Source organism: Bufo gargarizans, chromosome 2, assembly GCF_014858855.1.
Source record: "Bufo gargarizans isolate SCDJY-AF-19 chromosome 2, ASM1485885v1, whole genome shotgun sequence".
Taxonomy (NCBI): domain Eukaryota; kingdom Metazoa; phylum Chordata; class Amphibia; order Anura; family Bufonidae; genus Bufo; species Bufo gargarizans.
Genome location: NC_058081.1, coordinates 212,975,906 through 213,002,708, shown reverse-complemented (window position 1 = coordinate 213,002,708; position 26,803 = coordinate 212,975,906). Strand labels below are relative to the sequence as shown.

The following is a 26,803-nucleotide window of genomic DNA, read 5'->3' as shown; positions in this document are numbered from 1 at the left end:
TTTTCAGGGCCGGTCTCAATAGTCAATCAAGGTATTTCGACAAAGGTTCTGTCACCGACCTGATCCCCGCCACAATAGGGCGGCTGGGGGGTCGAGTCGGTGACTTATGCACCTTTGGCAAAAAATACCAAGAAGGCTTTTTGGGATATGCTGGTACTAATTTTTCAATAATTCCTATAATGTAATCTGATTGCTGTGATTTGCTTTTAACACGCACACAGGTGGTGTCTTGGTATATTTTTTGCCATGCCTCTTAGGGTTAATCACACGTCCCTTTAAAAAGGCTAGCACACCTGTCACACAGGTAGCTGGAAGAAGCACGGTTGTGCGAAAAGGCCGTTGCTACCCCTTGCCGCTAATGCGGCCTGTTGTTTCTGCAAAGGCTTGTCCGCCTCAGCCCTATGATGTCTGGATGTTTTTGCAAAGCAATAAAGAAATAAAGACAACTGCAACTGGTGAGTGCCGCTAATTTTGCTACTTTCATCTCTTTGTGGATTGGATTCTGTTGACAGTGTATTATAGCAGGCACCACCGAAAGCTGCATACCGATTTATATGCTCATGATAGCGACTTTTTTGGTGTAGTGCCACCTGAATTTTTCTTTTTATTGATCTATTATTTTAGTCATCCAATCAAAAAAATCAATAAGATTAGTTTGACATGATCTCCCTGAAGAAATCCCATGCTGTTTTTCATCTTTCAATCCAAGGGATTTTAGATGTTCCACAATCCTCTCCTTAAGTATGGTTTCCAGTAATTTCCTCACTATTAATGTCCAGCTTACTGGCCTATAGTTGCCCGAATGTGAATGTGAATGGGCACATTTGCTAATTTCCAATCTTCTGGGACGACTCCTGTTACCAATGATTGGTTAAATAAATCTGTTAATAGTTTTGCTAGTACACTGCTAAGCTCTTTTAATAGGTTTGGGTGTATCCCATCAGGCCCGTCACTTATTTGTATTAATTTTAGACAGCTGACCGCTTCCTCTGTAAAGACACATGCATCAAAAGATTAATTAGTCTTCTTTCCTAACTGAGGTCCTTTTCCTTCATGTTCCTTTGTAAAAACTGAACAGTAGTATTCATTGAGGCAGTCAGCTAGTTCTTTATCTTCTTCCATATACCTTCCTTCTTTTGTTTTTAATTGGTAATTACTTGTTTTAATTTCCTTTTTTCATGTATGTATCTGAAGAATGTCTTATCACCTTATTTCACTGACTGAGCTAATTTCTCTTCTGCCTGTGCTTTAGAAGCTCTTATAACTTGCTTGGCCCCTCTCTGCCTAATCTTGTAAATTTCCCTGTCATCCTCGTTTTTTTTTATATATCTACTAAATGCTATCTTTTTGTTTTTAATGATTTTGGCTACTTCTGCTGAGTACCACAGTGGTCTCTTCCTTTTTTTGCTTTTACTGACAAGCCTAATGCAATTTTCTGTTGCCTTCAAATATGAAAGTAATATTTCATTACTATGGACATCTTAATATCTCCTTTCCTATATCCTACTGCAATTTTCTCAAGACCACACACATCCATGCCCTCCACAATTTGTCCATGTCACTCAAAATATGCTTAGACAAGGGAACATTAAGGTGACTGCCATAACCTAAACCTTAGGAGCCCTGAAATGCCCTAAAGGTAGTGACAGGGAAAGAGACAACTGGTTCCTTCCCAGGTGAATGAACCAGCGTCTCCCTGAGGCCTAGTAACAACAAGCACAAGGGAACAACAAAATACAAAGAGCAGTACAACTTATCTTAAAGAAAATTGATGAGCAGGAACACAGGAAAGGTCAACTCTTCCAAATCCAAGCAGAGAATATCAACCGCATGGTATGAGGTGTGAGATCAAACTAAATAGGGAATGCAGTAATCGGCACAAGCTGCTCCTGACAAGAGGTGTGGTCATTACCAAACAACAATACTGAGAATTAAGAGACTGTCAGGTAACCCCACGTGCAGCAAATCTCTCAGATCTTCTAGCCACTGACACGGGAGGTACAGTGACAAAACTATTATACAAGGACATCCGATGGCTTAAATAACCTCTTGTGTATCATATACTGTATAATAAAATCTCTACATGTCCTTATATTTTCAACAGACCTTAAGTGTAAAGTACAGCAAATTCTTTTAGTGACAGATATTGATTGTTGTTCTGAACTACTTTTAGTTGGACAGTCGGGCCACCAAATTTTCTATGGTTTTGGCCCATCTAAACACAAAACTATAAGTGGGGTTTTGACGTATAATCTATTTGTCTCAGAGTATAGTACTCTTGGGCTAGTGCCAATTTGTGGAGTCACCAATGGTATATGGGTCTGCTGCGCAGTAGACTTATGAGTTATATGGAAATGTATACTGAGTAGACTGCCCCAGCTCCCTAACATAAGGGAATCCTATGGATCTAAAGTACCAAGGTGACTGTGGGTAATACAGTCATGAACACAAGATCAGTGGTATAACAGCACAATAGTAACAGTTCAATATATCATATACACTGTGTTCTTTTTTAGTTGGACAGAGCAATCAAAAGTTAAATGGGGGAGGAATCATCTTTGTATTAGTCTTACTTTTTTTTTCAAATGAATACATTTAACAAATTCCAGAAAACATCAATACAAATAAAAGGGAAGGAAAAAAGCCAATATCCCACCCACCAATCTTTTATTTAAGTAATACAAAGATTGGTATTAGTCTTACTTAATACTTAATGTCTTTTTTCCTCTCATACAGGGGGACCCAATGGTTTTATTTGGAACTCCAGGATACAAAGGAAGCAAAGGAGAATCGGTAAATAATTTGGTTTGCTTTAAATTACTCACTGTAAAAGTGGGGTATAAAGAGGGGGGGGGGGGGGCAGAGCAAAGATGAAAGTGATCCCCATACATTTTACTACTTTTGCATAATAAAACAAAATGAAAAAATAAATAAAAAATAACGCGTGCCATATCACCGCATGCCATAATTTTATTTTTCTTTCTATGGAGCTTTGTGAAGGCTTGCTTTTGCGGGACATTTTTCATTGGTATCATTTTGGAGTACATAACACTTTAAAATCTACATTGATCAACTTTATAATATGGCAATGTTTTTTTTAAAACTCTTTGCTTAATATGTTTAGACTATAAGTTCTTTCACACACTGTCAGTAAGCTAATGTCCAATTTTAGGTTACCTAGCAACCCTCCTGGGTTACCGTTGGAGAGTCTTTGTCTCTCAGTCTTTAGTAGTCACTCTCTATATTAAAATCTGATAACAAATAACCTGTACAGCAGGGTAGGGCAATTTTCACTTTATTTTGCTGTGATGGTCTGGAGTTTTATTCATTTATATTTGTTACATTACATTGTTAGAGAAATACATTGCAGAAAAAGAATTAAAGAGTAGTGATTGACGAACATCGGCCGGGACAGTTTGTGAACGCGAATGCACGTTCGCAATCAAATGTTCGTGAACCGCACTTTCACATCACGCCCATTGACGTTAATAGCAGACGAACCTGAAAAACCATCAGGTCATATTTGCAGCCACCAAATACAAACTATGAGTGCATAAATAATCCCACAACTTGGACAGTGAGTCCATTAAAAAAATGCATACTATAAAAATATTCTACCATGGAACTGTATGGTGAACGGACGCCACTGCACGGCATCATTTTGAGTCATCTGTTAACACATACATTTTTGGTATGCATTAAATGGATGGCAAAAATAGGTTGTGAACCCAGCCCTAGTGTCAGAATAAGCACCAGTACACAGCAGAGCAGCGTGGCGGAGAGGGGAGGCCGCCATGTACTGACAGAGCGCTACCTGGTCCTGGTGGTCAGGGATGAGGACTGTTTCCCAAGGGTCATTTTCTACTGGGATATACAGGGCACAGTATAATACACTAGAATCTATATAATATAAAGATATTAGCCTTACCCCCGAATAATACAATTAGGTAGTCATTTATTATAAAGAAATACGTCTATGTAAGGCGTGTTTCTGACAGATTGTGGCGCAAAGGTCCTTAGCACCGCAATCTGCATATTTTTCCTGCTCATGCCAGGTCTAAAAAAGGATGGCATGGGCAGGGAAAGGGATGCATCCAGTTATTGGATACCAGCGCCATACATTGACCGGATAACACCTCTGTACAGTGACCGGATAACACCGCCATACCGTGACCGGATAAAGGGGTATAAGAGGGCACAGGGAATGACTAGGCGCACTGCACAGGGTGTGGTAAGAGGGCACAATGCAAGGTATAAGGTGGCACAGTACGGGGTGAGGGGCACAGTACGGGTGGGGGGCACAGTCACATGACCCTGTGACATTTGAAGGTCCTTATGGTGAATGCGGTTCATACGCCACCATAATTAGTGGCAGAGGAGTGAGACAGGGGTGTGATTCTGTGGCTAGAGATAAAAAATGTAACTGTCGGCCAGTACAGGCCCCAAAAATTAGTCAATAGGCATTCACCTGACATGAAAGAACTTTGGATTCTGTGGCTGGAGGTACATTAGGCGGTCACAGGATAAATATGTAACTGTCGGCCAGTACATGCCCCAAAAATTAGGCAATAGGCATTCACCTGACAGCAAAGAACTTTGGATTCTATGGCTGGAGGTACATTAGGCAATCACAGGATAAATATGTAACTGTCGGCCAGTACAGGCCCCAAAAATTAGGCATTCACCTGACATAAAAGGCCTTTTATGCCGCTGTATATACATAAGGCAAGGACCATTCTTTGTTCTGGGAGGTGGCGTATATGTGTGGGCTGGCATGAGGAAATTCAAATACATGTGGTCATCACAGGTGTTGAATTCCTCAGAGATCCATGCCTCATTCATAAAAAAAAAAAATTGAGGTAGTCCACACTGTCGTGAGCTAGGCAAGTGTGCTTATCAGTCACGATCCCCCTTGCTGCACTGAACGGACAGGACACTCGACGAGGGGCAAACCAAGAGTTCCATGGCAAATTGTGCCAGCTCTGGCCACAGGTTAAGCCTGCACACCCAGCGGGGATCCTGCTGCTCCTTAGTATATTTGGCAGGATTTGGCTGGACAAAGACCATTCAGAGCAATTTTTGTCCAGCCAACTGCCAGCTGATATACAGTGGAGCAGCCGAATCCTGAACACATTCTATTATAGTCAATAGGGTCTGGCAGGCAGGCAGTTTGAAAGTAGCCTCAGGCCTTCCTAAGTGGTACTGTGCACAATGTAATAAAGATAGAAAAAACATATCGGTACCATAATAGTCACTGATACAACAAACGGTACCACAACAGAATGCTGTAATTCTAGCATCTTTTTGTAGGTACAGCTATAATCTGTGACATAGTTAAACGGTTATTTATTTAACAATTTTAATATGTTTTGTGTATAGGTAGGTTTAGATTATTAAATGATTAATAAGTGGATATTTAAGCGTCGTCTGGAATGGTATATATATGCTTGACAAAGGGGCATTGTCCCTGAAATGGGCGCACGGAGTGCTGAATTCCCCTCCAGTGCTCCAGACTGAAAAAAACATCTTACCTAGGGTTGTCACGATACCAAAATTTTCATTAGATTTCGATACTATAAAAAAGTATTGTGATATACCATGCAAAAAAAAAAAACGCCAAAAAAGCCGCTTGCATTCTGCATTTTGTTGGAACATCTGGACCATAATAGAACATTCCGATCCAAATTTGTGTCAGGGTAAGTTTTTCTTTTTTTTTCTGTTACTGTGTTCGACGCATAGGAGATATTTTTAAATATTTTAATAGTTCACACTTTTCAGGCGTGGCTATATGTAATATGTTTATTTTTTGATTGTTTATATATTTTATATGCAAAATTGGCAATTTAAACTTTTTGTATTTTTTTATATTTTTTTTGCTTTTTATTTAATAACTATTAGCCCCCTTAGGGGCTAGAACCTGGGATCTTTTCACCCCTTGTTCTATTTACCATGATAGAGCTCTATTAGGGTGAATAGGATCTCACACGCTCCCTGCTGCCCTGTGCATAGTACACACAGCAGCAGGGAAGGTTAGGGTAACTGATCCGAGCCCCTCGATTACACTGCTGGGGCTCCAATCAGAATGTAGCCACTGCCACCAATGATTATAATAGTTATAATACTGGGGGGGTTGGGGGTGCACTGTGCCACCAATAATTATACTTTATAATACTGGGGTTGGGTGGGGGCGCACTGTGCCACCAATGAATATAGTTTATGCCTGAATACAAAGCCAGGCTGCTGGTGCCGGCCATATCCCAAACCTGGCCTCTATGACTGTGCGCTGCAATCCGCCACAATTAACCCCTCAGGTGCCGCACCTGAGAGGTTAATTGTAGCAGATCGCAGGGCGCAGTCAAAGAGGCTGGGTGCTGGGTATGGGATATGGCCGGCACTCGTCGCCTGCGTTTGTATTCAGGCATAAACAATATTCATTGGAGGCGCAGTGACCACAGCCCCTCCCCTCCTCGCTGCTATCAGTCCATTGGTGACAGCGGCAGCAGCAGCACAGGAGAAGAGACTGCCTCCTTCTCCCCTGTGCTCTTGAGGAGAACATGGCACACACTGACAGCAGCGCGTCCCATGTCAGTTCAACTCGTGTGTGAAAGAGGCAGAGCAGCGGAGGGTCTAGGCGCAAATGGCGACAAGACTACAAAGTTTTGTCGCCATTTTGCAATTCTAAGTCGCATTGGTGACAATTTTGGTCGCTATCTAGAGCCCTGCCCTCTGTATCCTAGTCTCCTAGATTCAAGTTATTTATACCAAATGAATGAAGATTGTGAATCGTCGACTTCTAAAGACAGATTTTATGTTATGGAATTGTCAATTGCACTTTATGGATGAAGTTTGAATTTTGTAAAAGACTTTTGTGGTACTGGTGCATTTTTTTTTCTATCTTTATGACATTGTATTTCAGCCTTAGGCAACTTTTCACTTTTTTACTTTTACAGTGTTGTAGCTAAACAAAGAAATCCACTCACCAGCTCCCCACCACTTGGTCCGAGAGCAGTTCTTCTCTCAGCAAAGCTTCTGGTTCCAGGCCTATACACATCTGGACAGTGGCATTTATGACCCCATCTGGATCTGTACAGGCTTGGGACTAGAAGCATCACTGAGAGGAGCCCCTGCACTGGAACAGAGTGCCAGGGAGCAGGTGAGTGGATTTCTGTTGCCAAATATAAAAAATTGCCTAAAGTTGGAATAGCCTAAAATTGCTCCTATGCATCCACAATGAAAAATGAAGCAATCCAACTATCTTGAAATGTTCAGTATAATTTTCTGCATATGCATATCTTCAATACAGACTAATGTGAGTCCATGATAATGCAAACTACAAACTGCATACTTGTAAAGCTGCAATTATAGTCTGTTAAATTGTAGCTTACTTCTTGCTAAACAACTGTAAGAAGTAGAGGACAGATGGAAGGGTGTATAGGTGGTAACATACCTTCAGTAGCTGTCAGCCAGCCAGCTTCAGCCGAGCATGCAAGTACGCGGTGAAGTTCAATAAAAAAACTGTCTGGTGCTTCTGATGGCTGATTATCTCCTGTTAGAACAAAAGTACCAAACCTTGAAAATCAAAATATCTGATACTTCTCTCCCCCTGACATCATATTTCGGGTTATAGTTAGGAGACCCCCATACACATAAGATAGTTCCCTGGTCCTGCCAAAATCAGGGTGCATCTGGGTTTTATGACAAGAGAATCAGACAACACAGAGCTTGTTTGTAGTCTATTAACAAGGAATTACATAGGTTTGCGGAGGACACAAAATAGTAGGAAATTTACTATCAAGACAAAGTTGCTTCATTTTTCATTGTAGATACATTAGGGCAGAAGAAAAAAAAAATTGTAAGCGTGGACTTAGCTTTTAAATGTACAAATAATTTTTGTATTATCCGTTTTTACAATATTTATAATATATAAAAAGAATAAAGTCTTAAATGCATACTTCTGTTTTGTAGGGTATTAGAGGATATCCAGGTTTTGATGGAGATAAAGGCGAAAAAGGAGAAGATGGACCACCAGGAGAGAAAGTACGACATATGTACCCTATTTCCATGAATTTTATCTGTTCCACACTACATTGTCATATTACTTTCCTAACCTATGTCTGATAAGCCTAAACAGTTTACTGATAGTATGATATGCACCCTTAGGTTGGATTCAGATGGTCATATTAAAAATGTTGCGGTCTTAATACACGGACTATTTTTTAACATGCAGTGAGGTCCATATACACTGAGCAAAAATATAAACACAACACTTTCAGTTTTACTCCCATTTTGCATGAGCTGAACTCAATTTGAAACATACACAAAAGACCCACTACTCTCAAATATTGTTCACAAATCTGTCTAAGGCTACTTTCACACTTGCGTTGGGGGTTCCGCTTGTGAGTTCCGTTCGAAGGCTCTCACAAGCGGCCCCGAACGGATCCGTACGGCCCCAATGCATTCTGAGTGGATGCGGATCCGCTCAGAATACCTCAGTCTGGCACCGTTTGACCTCCGTTCCGCTCAGCAGGCGGACACCCGAACGCAGCTTGCAGCATTCGAGTGTCCGCCTGGCCGTGCGGAGCCAAATGGATCCATCCAGACTTACAATGTAAGTCAATGGGGACGGATCCGTTTGAAGTTGACACAATATGGTGCAATTTCAAACGGATCCGTCCCCCATTGACTTTCAATGCAAAGTCTGGACGGATCTGTCTGACTAACTTTCAGACTTAGAATTTTTTCTGAAAGATAATGCAGATGGATCCGTTCTGAACGGATCCCATCATTTGCAATATAGGAGCGGATCCGTCTGTGCAGACACCAGACGGATCCGCTCCGAACGCAAGTGTGAAAGTAGCCTAAATCTGTGTTAGTGAGCACTTCTCCTTTGCCGAGATAATCCATCTCACAGGTGTGACATATTAAAGTTCTAATTAGACAGCATGAATATTGCACAGGTGTGCCTTAGACAGTTTGATCACACAGCACAATGCCACAGATGTCGCAACGTTTGAGGGAGCGTGCAATTGGCATGCTGACTGCAGGAACGTCTACCAGAGTTGTTGCCCGTGCAATGAATGTTCATTTCTCTACCATAAGCCGTCTTCAAAGGCGTTTCAGAGAATTTGGCAGTACATCCAACCGGCCTCACAACCGCAGACCACGTGTATCCACACCAGTCCAGGACCTCCACATCCAGCATGTTCACCTCCATGATTGTCTGAGACCAGCCACCCGGACAGTTGCAGACACCGTCTCAGGGAAGTTAATCTGCATGTTCATCGTTCTTAGAGGTCTGGACCTGACTTCAGTTCATTGTCTTAACTGACTTAAGTGGGCAAATGCTCACATTCGATGGCATCTGGCACGTTGGAGAGGCATTCTGTTCATGGATGAGTCCCGGTTTTCACTGTTCAGGGCAGATGGCAGACAACGTGTGTGGCGTTGTTTGGGTGAGCGGTTTGCTGAAGTCAACGTTGTGGATCAAGTGGCCCATGGTGGCGGTGGGATTATGGTATGGGCAGGCGTATGTTATGGACAACGAACACAGGTGCATTTTATTTATGGCCTTTTGAATGCACAGAGATACCGTGATGAGATCCTGAGGCCCATTGTTGTGCCACTCATCCACGACCATCACCTCATGTTGCAGCATGATAATGCACGGACCCATATTGCAAGTTTCTATACACAATTCCTGGAAGCTGAAAACATCCCAGTTCTTGCATGGCCAGCATACTCACGGGACATGTCACCCATTGAGCATGTTTGGGATGCTCTGGATTGGCGTATACAACAGCGTGTTCCAGTTCCTGCCAATATTCTGCAACTTCCCGCAGCTATTGAAGAGGAGTGGACCAACATTCCACAGGCCACAATCAACAACCTGATCAACTCTATGCGATGGAGATGTGTTGCACTGCGTGAGGCAAATGGTGGCCACACCAGATACTGACTGGCTTTCTGAACCCCCCCCCCCCCCCTGTGCACATTTCAGAGTGGCATTTTATTGTTGGCAGTCTATGACACACCTGTGCAATATTCATGCTGTCTAATCAGCACCTTGATATGCCACACCTGTGAGGTGGGATGGATTATCTCGGCAAAGGAGAAGTGTTCACTAACACAGATTTAGACAGATTTGTGAATAATGGGTCTTTTGTCTATGTAGAAAATGTTTTAGATCTTTGAGTTCAGCTCATGCAAAATGGGAGCAAAACCGAAAGTGTTGCATTTATATTTTTGCTCAGTGTAGTAAGATACACAGAAGAAAACTGATTACTGTATACTGTATGTTCACTGCCTTGTCTCTGTTAGATGTCCAAATAACAGGTGCTAGGAGATGTCCTGCATCGGAAACAGGTGTGTCCACAATTAACAAATTCAAAATCATGATAAAGGACAAGTCACACTATGTCCAAAATACATAGGTCTGGTTTTTAATTGTTGTATAGGATATTTTTAAGGATTCTCCAATAAGGAAGTGACGTTTTTACAGAGTGCTGTAGATTTTTTTCGTTTTGAATTTGTTCATAGTGATGTCCATAGGTCTGTGTAGGACAGACCGGGCAGCCGGTGGAGACAATTTTCTCCAGTAGTTTTAAGGTCCATGTTATTTGAGACAGGGGCCAACTTATTTTATGTCCTGAGTTTCTCCAGGGGTCCATGTGGAAAAACTGATGTTTTAATTGCATCATTGACTTTTATGGGTCCCAGTGCTGTCTGTGTGCAGTCTGTTATTCACAAGTAGCACATGGATAAAAAATATGGCTGTCTAAATCAGGCCAAACAGGTATAAGCAAGCCTACATGAGCACTTCATTCAGCCACTTTGTTGAGAATGTTGTTTGAACAGTTTAGATATATGTAACACCATAACCATAGGCTAAAAAAAGACATCAATCCACCTAATTTATCCTATGTTTCTGGCATGTTGATCCAGACGAAGGCAACCCCCCCCCCATGCCTCACCACCACCACCACCCCCCCACCCCACCACCACCACCACCACCCCCCCCACCCCCACCACCACCACCACCACCACCACCATCACCACCACCACCACCACCATCACCATCACCATAAGGCACAAGGCAAATATATTTGCTGACTCCAAACATTGCAGTCACAATCAATGCATAGGCTGATGACCCATCTCTCTTAATCTTGTTAAATCTTAGTACAATTAACATGTATATAGTTTATATGAAAATAGATGCATTATATTTAAAAGTTTCATTCCCAAAATATGTTTATCATTCATTTTAGAATAAGACAATAGGATTGTTATTAACAGAGTCTTTGATTCTTCACAGGGTATTAAGGGTGATGCTGGCTCTAAAGGATCTATGGGACTATTTGGTGCAAGGGGACCTGTGGGACAGAAGGTGTGTAGAATATAGAATAATCATAACACTAATCAGACATTTTATGTTTTTAAAATATATTTCTACCCCAAATTAATACAATTTTGTTGGAATATTTGGATTATCATAAAACAATATCCAATTATTACAAACCATATTTCAAAATTACAGTGTATGTATCCTACTGCCATGTTGAAGGTCAAACAAAATTTTTGGTTATATATTACAAATGTGAATTCACTATGGAGCTGTAGTCTTAACCAATTATTAGGAAATTGCTTTCAAAGCAATTTCCTAACGTACATTCATTACCCCAAATTCCCTCTTACAGGAGCAGGAGTGCAAGCTTCAATCCTATGCAGCCATTCCTCCAGGAGCTAAGATTCAAAATCACCATGCATTTTCAATAATAATTTTGAATAATCTTTAAAATTGTGCTTTTAGGTCCTCACTCTATAGCGAATAATAGTTTGACAGTTATTTTGATGGAATGTATTTTAGAATAACTGAATTATGGGCTGGCTGAATAATTGTATTCCTACAGGAAGATTTTGTAGCTACTGTTACAACATATTTCTCTTTTCTCATGGTAGGGTAAACCTGGTGAACCCGGGCTTCCTGGAAATGCAGTAAGTACTTATGATGGTTTGTTTCTACATAATTCAATAGATACAAGTAGGAACAGTTTTTACCCTGTTCAGGCTTAGTAAAGTTTGCAGGTATGGTAGGACTTGTAACAGTAACATGTTAAAAAAATAAAAAATTAATACATTTTTTCAGCAAATAAAAGTTGTCCATTATATTTTTTCCTATATAATTTCTGTATCAGTTTCACGGGATGTTCAAGACCTCTGCTTTCGTAATTCAGTAGGAGCCTTCATTAATTCTACTGTGGTCATGTGATGCTCACTAGTGATGAGCGGCAGGGGTCATATTAGAATTTTATCGAATATTCGTTGAATATTTGCAAATTCGAATATTCGTTATACTCTACATTTTTTTACTTGAAAAATCGGCAATGTAATGATCGCGTAATATGCAAATATTACGCGATCAATACAGGCATGGGTCAAAAAGAAATATATAGCACTATATTCGATATTCGTAATCTTTTTCCCTCCAAAGTTATGATTCCTCCCTCCTTAAGTTGCTTGTCGAGCAACTTAAGCAGGGAGGAATCATGACTTCAGATGGAAAAAAAATTACGAATATTCTAAAAAACAAATATATAGCACTATATCGAATATAGGGCTAAATACCGTATTTATTTTTTAGAATATTCGTCAATGACAAATATTCTAAAAAACAAATATATATCACTATATTGAATATATTCGTCTTTTTTCTTCTTCAATCTGTACAGTTGTTCCACTTCGGCATACTCTTCCCCGACAAGCGTCCCCGTCACCATGGGAACGCCTGGGGGTTAGAATATACCATTGTGAGTTTTCACGATCTCAGTAAGATTGTGAAAACTCAGATCAGATCGTGAAAACTCAGATCCGATGGTATATTATAGTCCTCCCCCTAGTAGTGCCTCTTTATATATAGTGCCCCCCAGTAGTGCTCCCCAGTAGTGCCCCTTTATATATAGTGTCCCCCAGTAGTGTCCCTTTATATATAGTGCCTCTTTATATATAATTCTCCCACCAGTAGTGCCTCTTTATATATAGTACCCCCCAGTAGGGCCTCTTTATATATAATGCTCCTCCCAGTAGTGCCTCTTTATATATAGTGCCCCCCAGTAATGCCTCTTTATATATAGTGCTTCTTTATATATAGTGACCCCAGTAGTGCCTCTTTATATATAGTGCCCCCCAGTGGTGCCTCTTAATAAATATATACAGACGTGGACAAAATTGTTGGTACCCTTTGGTCAATGAAAGAAAAAGTCACAATGGTCACAGAAATAACTTTAATCTGACAAAAGTAATAATAAATTAAAATTCTATAAATGTTAACCAATGAAAGTCAGACATTGTTTTTCAACCATGCTTCAACAGAATTATGTAAAAAAATAAACTCATGAAACAGGCATGGACAAAAATGATGGTACCCCTAGAAAACACAGAACATAATGTGACCAAAGGGACATGTTAATTCAAGGTGTGTCCACTAATTAGCATCACAGGTGTCTACAACCTTGTAATCAGCCATTGGGCCTATATATATGGCTCCAGGTAATCACTGTGTTGTTTGGTGATATGGTGTGTACCACACTCGACATGGACCAGAGGAAGCAAAGGAAAGAGCTGTCTCAAGAGATCAGAAAGAAAATTATAGACAAGCATGTTAAAGGTAAAGGCTATAAGACCATCTCCAAGCAACTAGATGTTCCTGTGAGTACAGTTGCACATATTATTCATAAGTTTAAGATCCATGGGACTGTAGCCAACCTCCCTGGACGTGGCCGCAGGAGGAAAATTGATGACAAATCTAAGAGACGGATAATCCGAATGGTAACAAAAGAGCCTAGAAAGACTTCTAAAGAGATTCAAGGTGAACTTCATGCTCAAGGAACATCAGTGTCAGATCGCACCATCCGTCGTTGTTTGAGCCAAAGTGGACTACATGGGAGACGACCAAGGAGGACACCATTGTTGAAAACGAATCATAAAAAGCAAGACTGGAATATGCCAAACTACATGTTGACAAGCCACAAAGCTTCTGGGAGAATGTCCTGTGGACAGATGAGACAAAAATCGAAGTTTTTGCCAAGGCACATCAGCTGTATGTTCACAGACGAAAAAATGAAGCATATCAAGAAAAGAACACTGTCCCTACTGTGAAACATGGAGGAGGCTCTGTTATGTTCTGGGGCTGCTTTGCTGCGTCTGGCACAGGGTGTCTTGAATCTGTGCAGGGTACAATGAAATCTCAAGACTATCAAGGAATTCTAGAGAGAAATGTACTAGCCAGTGTCAGAAAGCTTGGTCTCAGTCGCAGGTCATGGGTCTTGCAACAGGACAATGACCCAAAACACACCGCTAAAAACACCCAAGAATGGCTAAGAGGAAAAAATTGGACTATTCTAAAGTGGCCTTCTATGAGCCCTGACCTCAATCCTATTGAGCATCTTTGGAAGGAGCTGAAACATGCAGTCTGGAAAAGGCACCCTTCAAACCGGACACAACTGGAGCAGTTTGCTCATGAGGAGTGTGCCAAAATACCTGCTGAGAGGTGCAGATGTCTCATTGACAGTTACAGGAAGCGTTTGATTGCAGTGATTGCCTCAAAAGGTTGCGCAACAAAATATTAAGTTAGGGGTACCATCATTTTTGTCCATGCCTGTTTCATGAGTTTATTTTTTTACATAATTCTGTTGAAGCATGGTTGAAAAACAATGTCTGACTTTCATTGGTTAACATTTATAGAATTTTAATTTATTATTACTTTTGTCAGATTAAAGTTATTTCTGTGACCATTGTGACTTTTTCTTTCATTGACCAAAGGGTACCAACAATTTTGTCCACGTCTGTATATATATATATATATATATATATATACACACACACATACAGTATAGTGCCTCCTCCTTGGTGCCTCAGCAGTGTTCACAAAGGAAAAAAAATACTCACCTCCATCACTGCATTACAGTACAGGTTGGTAATCCTGGAACAGGGTCTCTGTCGGCATGATGACGTTGTCATCATGATGCCTCTGACCCGGCACAGGAGGTCGCGATGATATCAACATCGTGAGCATCTTGCACCTTAGCACTGCCTCATAGGCTTTAAGCTTGGCAGCCTTCAGTCTATGAGGCTAAACGATGGGGCACAGGAGCCACCAGTTCCTGTCCCCGTCATTTAACACCAGCACACTCCGCAGACCAGTACCAGATGATCTGCGACCCGGTGGTTGGAGACCGCTGATCTATAGGATTAGTTAATCCTAGACTTGCATGAATTTTTTCCTTTTACTTTATGTCCCTTTATATATTTTTACTTCTTTAATATATGTTAGAGATGAGCCAATTTATCTGATTAGCAAGAATTCTTCACCTGTGAAGTTAAAAAAAGCCTGAAATTCCTCAGTGGTTAATGGCTAACTGACAAGACTAGCGATTCAAAGTCTTTTTTTTTTTTATCCTCGATTTACTGGCTAACACGGTACAAATATATTTTTTACTTCACCTGTGAGGGGCTGTCCCAACAGGTAAAGAAGCACCCACATGCCTGTTGATTGACAGGGCCTCACACTGTCAACACGCTATTTCTATCAGTACTATAGTCAGAGAAAGTGTGGTTTGTTTCGTCTGCAGTCACCTTGGTATCTGCAGTAGCTCTCAAAGGTGTGAGAAGTTGAGTTTGGGTGGCACTGCGAATAGTGTAGGGTTAGGTAGGAAACAGGTTTGTGCTGCTCACTGATGACAGGTATTGATATATGTGCTTCATCCATCTGGGGGACAGGGGAGACACAGGGCTTCCCTGGTGCTTGATCCCTGTGTAGCACCTCTACCTGCTTATGGAAGATCACTGGTACAGTTGAAACCAGAAGTTTACATACAGTATATAAAAAGACACATATGCATGTTTTTCTCAATATCTGACATGAAATCAGAATAAGCATTTCCTGTTTTTGGTCAATTAGGATTACTATAATTATTATTATTTGCCAAATGCCCGAATAATGAGAGTGAGAGAGAATGTTTTAAAGTATAACTGTCATATATATATTTTTTTGAGTATTGGATTGTGGTGATTAATATCTCCTTGGTGGCCCTATTTCAACTTTTCACTGTGTATTCAATTACCCCTTAATTCCACAGTTTTGTTCCATGTACTGCCTATTTTTGCCTGTGCTTAAAATAGGGTTGCTAGGCATGGTCCGTCTATCTGTTGAAGGACGGAGGACGCAGAAGCACGCTGCGTGCAAGGTCAGATTACTGATAGCTAGGGACTGTAAGTAAATGATTAAAGCCAGGTCCTCCCCAGCAGCTGATAACAGTGCCTGGGCTGTGTGCACTTCTCCCTGTCCCTGCTCTTGGCAGATGCTCCCTCACTCAGCAGACTGGGACAATGCAGGGTCGAAGCAGCGCAGACCAGGGAAGGGAGATCTGCCATCTGCTCAGTGTATAAATGAAAGCAACATGTGGTAAGAAGACCCCTTTGTGCTGCAGGAGATTAACCCTTTAGGGGAGGGCTGTGGTTACTGACACTTTTGGGGGCTATTGTTACTGGCTAGTGAGGGCAGGCGGGATTAGCCTCAGGGTGAGGGCAGTGGCGGCCAGCTTAACTGAATAGTGAAATTGCAGTTTTATGCGGACTGGTTGCTAAGGGCTGAATCTTATTAAATATGGTGTAAGTCAGTCTAATAGTAACTGATTCTGGAATATCATGTTATTAGTAACTACATATATGAAAATTTAAATTAGGGTCTAAGTGTTATAGTTATCCTTTAAGGCATTTCTATTACTTTCTGCAAAGTCAAAAGTTTACATACATTTCATTAATATTTGGTACCATTGCTCTTAAACTGTATGACTTGGGTCAAACGTTTTGAATATCCTTCCACAAGCTTCTCACAATAGTTGGTCGAAATTTGGGCCCATTCCTCCTGACAAAACTGGTGTAACTGAGCCATGTTTGTTGGTCGCCTTGCTCGCACCTGCCTTTTTAGCTTTGCCCATACATTTTCAATAGGATTGAGATCAGGGCTTAGTGATGGCCACTCCAAAACATTGACTTTGTTATCCTTAAGCCACTTTGTAACCAGTTTGGTAGTATGCTTCGGGTCATTGTCCATTTGGAAGACCCATTTCCGCCCAAGCTTTAACTTGCTGGCTGATGTCTTGTCGCCACAAATCTACATTATGAACTTAGAATAGGGAGAGACTTTCTGTGCTTCCCAGCACTGTGGCCTGCGATGAGAGTGAATAAACCCCATGAGAAAGGGGTAACCCTAGCAGAGTGGCCCGGCTCAGAGGGGAGACCAGAACCCTGGGAACCTGAGACCGAAGGGCCAGCGGTAGGGGTGACCGCCACTTCGGTGGAAGGGGGGCAGACAACCCTGCTAAGTGTGATGTGGGAGATGTGGAGGACTTGTCGCTGGGTCCTGAATTGGCAGACCTCAATGTCTCCGGAGATAATTTTAGTACCGCCCAACGTCGGGACTCAACCATATCTCGCGCCTGGGAAAATGTGTTAATAGTAGATGGTGAACCACAACAACCTGGGGCAGAGTCAGTGTTTCCCCGTTTTGTGGTTCATCAGGATATGTTGTATAGGGTAAACCAACTATTGGGTAAGCCTATTGAACAGTTGATGGTTCCCAAGGCTTATCACAAGCTTGTCTTAGATCTAGCCCACCAACACGTTCTCGGGGGTCACCTGGGGCTGCAGAAAACTCAAGATCGTATTCTACAGCGGTTTCACTGTAAGTCTTGCCCAACCTGCCAGATAACTAGCCCCAGCCACATTTCCGTAGTCCCCTAGTACCTCTCCCGATTATCAAAGTACTGTTTGAGCGAATAGCTATTGACCTCATAGGCCCAGTACTGAAGTCTGCCAGAGGGCATCAACACATCTTAGTCATTCTAGAATACGTCACTCGGAACACGGATGCGGTGCCACTGCGACATACCTTGGCCAAACTCATAGCTAAGGAATTAATGGAGATGTTTTCCCGAGTACGATTACCTAAAGAGGTTCTGACCGACCAAGGGACCCCTTTTACGTCCAAGGTGATGAGGGAACTCTGTAAGTTTCTGCACATAAAACGGCTACGGACATCCGTTTACCATGCGCAAACGGTCTGATAGAAAGGTTTAACCAAACATTGAAAAATATGTTGAAAAATGTGCTGGCTAAAGATGGGAAGGACTGGGACCTCCTTCTGCCCTATCTCATGTTCTCAGTGCGAGAGGTACCCCAGGCCTCTACTGGGTTCTCGCCCTTTGAACTGCTATATGGCAGACACCCTCACAATCTCTTGTACGTGGCCAAAGAGGCATGGGAACAACAACCCACTCCACATAACAGTGTAATTGAGTACTTTACCCAGATGCAAGATCGGATAGAGACAGTGTTGCCTTTTGTTAGGCAGCATATGGAGGCAGCTCAGCAAGACCAGAGTCGGGTATTTAAATGGCAGGCCTGGGTCCAGATCTTTAACCAGGGTGATCGGGTTTTGGTTCTGGTGCCAACTATGGACAGTAAGTTCCTGGCTAGATGGCAGGGGCCCTACAAGGTACTCGAGAAATTTGGAGATGTAAACTACAAGGTACACCAGCCAGGCCATTGAAATCCAGTGCAGGTTTACCATGTGAATTTACTCAAACCGTGGAAAGAAAGGGAAACTTGCGCCGAAGACAGCCCTCGGCCGGGTTTTCTAGGAGAAGAGGTACCGGCCCCTCTGTCTGATGCAAGAGAGGCGGCTACCACAGTGATAATTGCTGACAGACGCTCCTCTAAACAGACTCAGGAGGCCAGGGAGTTCATTAGTCGGAACACGAATGTGTTCTCGGACCTTCCTGGATGCACTTCCATAATTCAGCATGACATTGTCACTGAGCCTCAGGCAAAAGTCAGATTAAAACCATACCGGGTACCCGAGGCTCGGCGACAAGCCATATCGGGAGAGGTGCAGCTAATGTTGCAGCTAGACGTCATTGAGGAGTCAAAAAGTGAGTGGTCCAGTCCTATAGCATTGATACCCAAGCCGGACGGGACGTTGCCGGACTTGTGACAAAAAAAAAAATTCTAGGAACTCGCCATGCCCCCCACGGAATACCTTGGGGTGTCTTCTTTCCAAAATGGGGTCACTTGTGGGGTAGTTATACTGCCCCGGCATTTTAGGGGCCCAGATGCGTGAGAAGTAGTTTGAAATCAAAATCTGTAAAAAATGCCCTGTGAAATCCGAAAGGTGCTCTTTGGAATGTGGGCCCATTTGGCCACCTAGGCTGCAAAAAAGTGTCACACATGTGGTATCACCGTACTCAGGAGAAGTTGGGGAATGTGTTTTGGGGTGTCATTTCACATATACCCATGCTGGGTGAGAGAAATATCTCGGCAAAAGACAACTTTTCCCATTTTTTTTATACAAAGTTGGCATTTGACCAAGATATTTATCGTGTTTTGGGTATATGTAAAATGACACCCCAAAACACATTCCCCAACTTCTCCTGAGTACGGCGATACCACATGTGTGACACTTTTTTGCAGCCTAGATGCGCAAAGGGGCCCAAATTCCTTTTAGGAGGGCATTTTTTGACATTTGGATTCCAGACTTCTTCTCACGCTTTAGGGCTCCTAAAATGCCAGGGCAGTATAAAAACCCCACATGTGACCCCATTTTGGAAAGAAGACACCCCAAGGTATTCAAGGAGGGGCATGGCAAATTCATAGAAATTCTTTTTTTTGGCACAAGTTAGCGGAAATTGATATTTGTTTGCTTATATATGTAAAAATATTGTGGGGATTCGCTCTGGTAAACAGGATATGCTGACGCAGTATAGAGGCACCAACCAGTTTGTAAACCAAAAGTTCAGTGTTTATTCACACGTTAGAAAGTTCACAGAACAAAAAAACACTTTTAAGCAAAAAGTCACCTTGCAGTATTGGTGTCAGTTCACACCATGCGGCCTGTTTTGCCAACAGCAGGCGTTAGTCAGCCTGTTTTCCCTCACATGGGTCTCAGCCCTCCTCCCCGGCACAAGCCTCAGATCCAAATACAGAGATCCCCTCTGCATGAACCCAGCTGTCTTTTAAAGGCAGCTAGGTGTTAACAAAAACCCAGACCAGCACCTGCGATCCAGTCCCGTGTTTGACCTTCCGGACTGCTAATCAGTCCAGCAGCACACACTAGGAGGAAAATACCTGCCTCCCCATACAATTCCCTTTACTGTGTCACATACCCCCTTTGTTCAACCTTGAGGGGGTGAACACATGCATAAACAGTGCACCTGGGACAGTGTCTCTGTGTTTCTCTGCAACCGTCCTGCCCTGTGCTCCACCGTGAACTCAAAGTTCTGCAGTGACCAGAGCCAGGAACGGAGCGATGACCTCAGCCCACTGGTCTTGGGGAAGACTCTCCCTCACGGCCACCTTCTCAAACACCGCCAGGTAGGTTTCAACGTCATCCGTTGGTGCAATCTTGGGGATCACCGTGCGGACCGCTTTCTGGGCATTGTGGACTCCCTGAGATGCTCCTGTCTTCTCTAAGGCCATCACTTGTTGCAGCAGCCGCTGGTTCGTTTCTTGCTGTTGCTGATTAACCTCTAGCAGTTGTCTATTAGTCTCCTGCTGCTGCTCCATGGCCTGTTGTTGTCTTAGGTTGGCCTGCACCAGCTTCTTCATCATCTCCTCCATCTTGTCCCGTGATGCTGGTTGCAACTTAGCAGGCTTAATCCAGGACATACAACGGAGCCCGAAAAAAAAGCAACAAAAATATTTCGGCTTTACTCCAGCCTCACTGCGATTGCCCACATCCTCCACCAATTGTCTTTTAAAGGCAGCTAAGTGTTAACAAAAACCCGAACCGGCACCTGCGATCCAGTCCGGTGTTTGACCTTACCTGACTGCTAATTAGTCCAGCAGCACACACTGGGAGGAAAATACCTGCCTCCACATACAATTCTGTTTACTTTGCCCAAATATTTATATATATATATATATATATATATACACTCACCTAAAGAATTTTTAGGAACACCATACTAATACGGTGTTGGACCCCCTTTTGCCTTCAGAACTGCCTTAATTCTACGTGGCATTGATTCAACAAGGTGCTGATAGCATTCTTTAGAAATGTTGGCCCATATTGATAGGATAGCATCTTGCAGTTGATGGAGATTTGAGGGATGCACATCCAGGGCACAAAGCTCCCGTTCCACCACATCCCAAAGATGCTCTATTGGGTTGAGATCTGGTGACTGTGGGGGCCATTTTAGTACAGTGAACTCATTGTCATGTTCAAGAAACCAATTTGAAATGATTCGAGCTTTGTGACATGGTGCATTATCCTGCTGGAAGTAGCCATCAGAGGATGGGTACATGGTGGTCATGAAGGGATGGACATAGTCAGAAACAATGCTCAGGTAGCCTGTGGCATTTAAACAATGGCCAATTGGCACTAAGGGGCCTAAAGTATGCCCAGAAAACATTCCCCACACCATTACACCACTCCACCAGCCTGCACAGTGGTAACAAGGCATGATGGATACATGTTCTCATTCTGTTTACGCCAAATTCGGACTCTACCATTTGAATGTCTCAACAGAAATCGAGACTCATCAGACCAGGCAACATTTTTCCAGTCTTCAACAGTTCAATTTTGGTGAGCTCATGCAAATTGTAGCCTCTTTTTCCAATTTGTAGTGGAGATGAGTGGCACCCGGTGGGGTCTTCTGCTGTTGTAGCCCATCTGCCTCAAGGTTGTGCGTGTTGGCAGTCGGCCCATTCTCCTCTAACCTCTAGCATCAACAAGGCATTTTCACCCACAGAACTGCCGCATACTGGATGTTTTTCCCTTTTCACACCATTCTTTGTAAACCCTAGAATTGTTGTGCGTGAAAATCCCAGTAACTGAGCAGATTGTGAAATACTCAGACCAGCCCGTCTGGCACCAACAACCATGCCACGCTCAAAATTGCTTAAATAACCTTTCTTTCCCATTCTTACATTCAGTTTGGAATTCAGGAGATTGTCTTGACCAGGACCACAACCCTACATGCATTGAAGCAACTGCCATGTGATTGGTTGACTAGATAATCGCATTAATGAGAAATAGAACAGGTGTTCCTAATAATTCTTTAGGTGAGTGTATATTCAGTTCGTGTCAGTTTAGAAATTTGCATGACCGCACAATCTGCATACGTGCATTTTACAACCACTGAACACCGATCAGTAGTGTCCATTACTGATCGTGACTGCTCAGTTTGCACTGCAAGTTCTTTTTGGCAGAAAAAACTTTTTTTTTTACAGAAAAAACTTTTTTTTTCTCCTTTTTTTGCTTCTAAATTTAATTTCAAGTTTATTACAAGCCCCTCCATGTTTGAAAACACAACATACAAATGGCATGTCCATCCCAACGAGTATACTCAGCTGAAGAGGCATACGCCGTGCTTGCCTTCGATACTGAGTCTGCCAGTGAGGTAGAAGAGGATGCCACTTTCCTCTACTCCTCTATCCCCTCATCATCATCAGCTGATGAGGGACCCTCTAAAAGGCACCCCATGGTAGCAGCGGAGGCAGCCCCCCAGAGTTAATCCTTATGGACCCCACCCCCTGACTATTATCAGCCCCAAATTCTGGATTTTATGGGCAGCTACAGATAGACTGTGCAGGCTTCACTGAACTAGATGTTTTCAACATTTCTTCTCTGAAGATTTTGTAAATAGTGGCCCAAACCAATTTATATGACCAACAATTTATTGATCAGAACCCTACAGTACATCGCCATACGCTAGTCCTCTAGGTTGGACGCCAGTAAGTGCAGCAGAGATTATGAAGTTTTGGTGACTCATGCTGCATATGGGCGTTGTAAAGAAGTCAAACTTTAGACAATATTGGAGTTCAGACATTTTCAACCAGACTCCAGTTTACAGTAAGACCATGACCCAGAAACTATTTGAGTCAATTTGGAAATTCCTACACTACAACGACAATGCACAGTGCCCACTCCAAATCGACCCGACATTTGACCATCTTTGCAAGGTTAGGCCTGTCATTGACCACTTTAACACCAGGTTTGCTGAGGTGCACAACCAAATGTCTGTGGGAGGATTAGATTCCACCAGTAGCTGCCTAGCAAACGAGCAGGGTATGGCATAAAGATATACAAAATTTGTGAGAGTAGCTCTGGGTACACCCACAAGTTCTGCATTTATGAAAGGAAAGATTCCCGGATAGAACCCCCAGAATGCCCCGCCATCCTAGGAGTTAGTGGGAAGATTGTTAAGGGTTGCCACCTCTATGTGGATAACTATTATACCAGCATACCCCTATTCATGTCCCTAACTGCCAGAGGTACTGTGGCTTGCGGCACAGTGCGCAAAAATCAGAGAGGCCTCACTAGATACCTGGAAGGGCAACCACTGAGAATGGGTGAAAGTAGGGCTCTCTGCCATGAGAACATGCTGGTGGTTAAGTACAAGGACAAGAGGGACGTCCTTGTACTGACGACCATTTACACTAACACCAGCTCCCCTGCTCCTGTACGGGGTACCACAACCACTACCCCCAAACCAGTTTGTATCTCGGACTACAACAGGCACATGGGAGGGGTGGATTTTTCAGATCAACTTCTGAAGACCTATAGTGCCACACGAAAAACGAAAGTGTGGTACAAAAAGCTGGCCATACACATTGTACAGATGGCAATGTGCAATGCGTACATGCTATTTCAATCTGCAGGCCACACAGGAACTTTCCTTCAGTTCCAAGAAGTGGTTATCAAGGCCCTAATTTTTCAAAGCCAGGTCGGGGAGGGTCCCATTACTTCTGGAAGTCACGGTGCCCGTGTTGTACCAGGGCAAAATTTTCCAGGTCAAGTCCCCCAGACAGCAAGAAAGGGAAGGACCCAAAAAAGATACAGGGTGTGTTACAAAAGGGGGATATGTAAAGACACAATTTACCACTGCGACACCTGCCCTAAAAAACCTGGCCTGTGCATGCAAGAGTGTTTTAGAATCTACCACTCATCCATGGAGTATTAATTTAATCTATGATGTACCCTGTAGTTGTACCACCTTATATCTCTGATTTAGTCCGCATAGCTTACAGATCCACTTTTCACCAACCTCTACATATTCATTTATGTCCTGTTATGTCAGAAGTACCCTTTCCACCACTTAAAATGTTCATATGGGGGTGCTCTTTTCAAAATGGGGTCACTTCTTGGGGTTTTTAATTTCTGGGGACCTCAGAAATGTTTTCATTGTGACATGGCACCTAAAATCCACGTCTGCCAATTCAGGCCTGCCAGCAAAATCTATATTTTGCTGTTTCCCTTCTGTGCATCCATACAGCAGGCTACAAGCACATATATGTTTTTTTCTGAATGGGGAGAAAATGGGGAACACATACTGGGAGGCATTTTCTTCTTTAACTCCTTATGAAAGTGAAAAAATTGGGGTCTACTAGTAATTTTTCAATTTCACAAATGTGCTTTCAAATCCTTTAAAAAGTGTTTCTGCCTTCTGAAGAGACATGTGAGACCACTTAAAATGTTCGTACAGGGGTTTTTAATTTCTGGGGACCTCAGAAATCTTTTAAATGTGACATGGCACCTAAAATCCACGTCTGCCAATTCAGGCCTGCCAGCAAAATCCATATTTTGCTGTTTCCCTTCTGTGCATCCATACAGCAGGCTACAAGCACATATGGGTGTTTCCTGAAGAGGTAGAAAATGGGGAGCACATACTGGGGGGAATTTTCTTCTTTAACCCCTTGTGAAAGTGAAAAATTGTTGTCTGCTAATAATTTTTCACACACACAAATGTGTGCTTTAAAATCCTTTGACAAGTGTTTCTGCCTTCTGTGAGACACCTGTTTGTACCCTTTCCACCATTAAAATGTTCGTACGGGGATGCTCTTTCCAAAATGTGGTCACTTCTTGGGGTTTTTCATTTCTGGGGACTTCAGGAATTTTTTTAATGCGACATGCCACCTAAAATTAATGTCTTCCAATTCAGGTCCGCAAAATCCAAAATCCATAAGCCAGGTAATGCGTGGAGTCAGACATAAGACGCTTAAACTATAAGACTAATAGAAATAACCTCTCTAGTCCAAGCCATAAAACAGTTACAAACCTAAAACGACATTGTCATCCTACCCGCAGATAAGGGTGTTGCCATTGTCATTTTAGATAATGAGAAATATGAACAAGAATGTTATATACTCTTGTCAGATCAGGAGACATATAAGAAACTAACCAAAGACCATGCTAGAGAATACAACCAAGCATTGAAAAGTTATTGTCAAAAGGGTGTAGAAAATAAGATTCTACTAGAACTAGAAGCCCAGTTTTTTACTGCCTACCCAAAGTACGCAAAAGATTGGAAAATCCACCAGGGCACCCAATAATTTCGGGAATTGGGTCCCTAACCTCAAACTTATCGCAATATATAGACAGAATATTGCAACCTGTTGTGAAAAACACTAAACCTATATAAAAGACAGTACGCGGGTCATAAAAATCATTGAGAGCTTGGAATATAATCCCAACTGGATTCTGGGGACTTTGGATGTACAATCTCTATACACAATCATAGACCATAAACATGGCATAGACGCAATGATATCAACTGGAAAAAAAACTATGATTTTCAGACAGAACAAATTGAATATCTAGCTGAGGGTGTGGGATTTATTCTGACACACAATTACTTCTGTTTTCAGAGTGTTTCCTCCAAACCAGAGGCACGGCCATGGCACCAGGTTCGCCCCCAGTTATGCAAATCTGTTTATGTCTCAGTGGGAAGATCTGCATTAACAACTCAGGCTGGGGAGGGACCTGGTGCTATGGAAAAGATACATTGATGGCATTATCTTTATATGGCAAACAGGAGAGACTGAACTCCAAATATTCCTTGAAGAGATTAATGTCAACCACATCAATTTACATTTTTCAGCAGAGATGAATAAATTCCAGATAGAATTTCTAGATTTACATATCAAGGTAGTAGACAACAAATTAACCTGCTGTACATTTCAAAAACAATCAGCAAGAAACTGTTTTATTCTACATTCCAGTTGTCATCTACCCAAATGGCTGGACAACATCCCAGAAAGTCAATTTAAGAGCTTAAAACGTAACTGTACGACTAAGGATATGTTTGAATGTGAGGCAGGAGCACTGAAAGAGCAATTTATTGCAAAAGAATATCCCCCAACCAAGATGAAACATCCCTTACAAAAGTAAGGAGGCTCGATAGAAATTCTTTTTTTAATGAAGGTATCAGAAACAAAGACACACCACAAAAAGATGAAACACCATACATTATTTTACCATTTAACACACAATATAAGAAAATTGAGCGGATCATCAAAGAACATTGGCACCATATCCAAAAAGATAAGCTGATAGGCCCATCCATCACCAAGAACCCACATATAATTTATACTAGGGCTCCAAAGTTAGGTCTAAAGGTTGCCCCATCTATTAAGCCATCTAATAAAAAACAAATTACAATTAGTGGATTGCATAAATTAAAAGGATTCTATAGATGTAACAAGTGTTGCAACTGCAAAATAACGACCTTTGAAAAGAAGACTGAAAGAATACACTCTACAACAATTCCAGAACAAGGGAATTTTTCACCTGTAGTAGCACGAATATTATTTACATTATACAATGTCCTTGCAAAAAAACGTATATTGGCAGGACAAAAAGAACACTGAAAAAACGGATATCAGAACATATAAATAATATAAAGAATGGTTACGAGAAACATTCTCTTTCCAAGCACTTCAAGTTACATCACAATCAAGACCCTTC

At 42.1% G+C, this 26,803-nt stretch overlaps 1 protein-coding gene across 1 annotated transcript in view; it reads left to right on the top strand.

Annotated features, from left to right (window-relative positions):
* Nucleotides 1–26,803, top strand: part of LOC122925784 (collagen alpha-1(VII) chain-like) — a 556,601-nt gene that overhangs the window by 305,063 nt on the left and 224,735 nt on the right. The window contains 4 exon segments of the mRNA XM_044277135.1: nucleotides 2,737–2,793; nucleotides 7,966–8,037; nucleotides 11,315–11,386; nucleotides 11,959–11,994. Of these exon segments, the coding sequence (XP_044133070.1) occupies nucleotides 2,737–2,793; nucleotides 7,966–8,037; nucleotides 11,315–11,386; nucleotides 11,959–11,994 (237 nt within the window).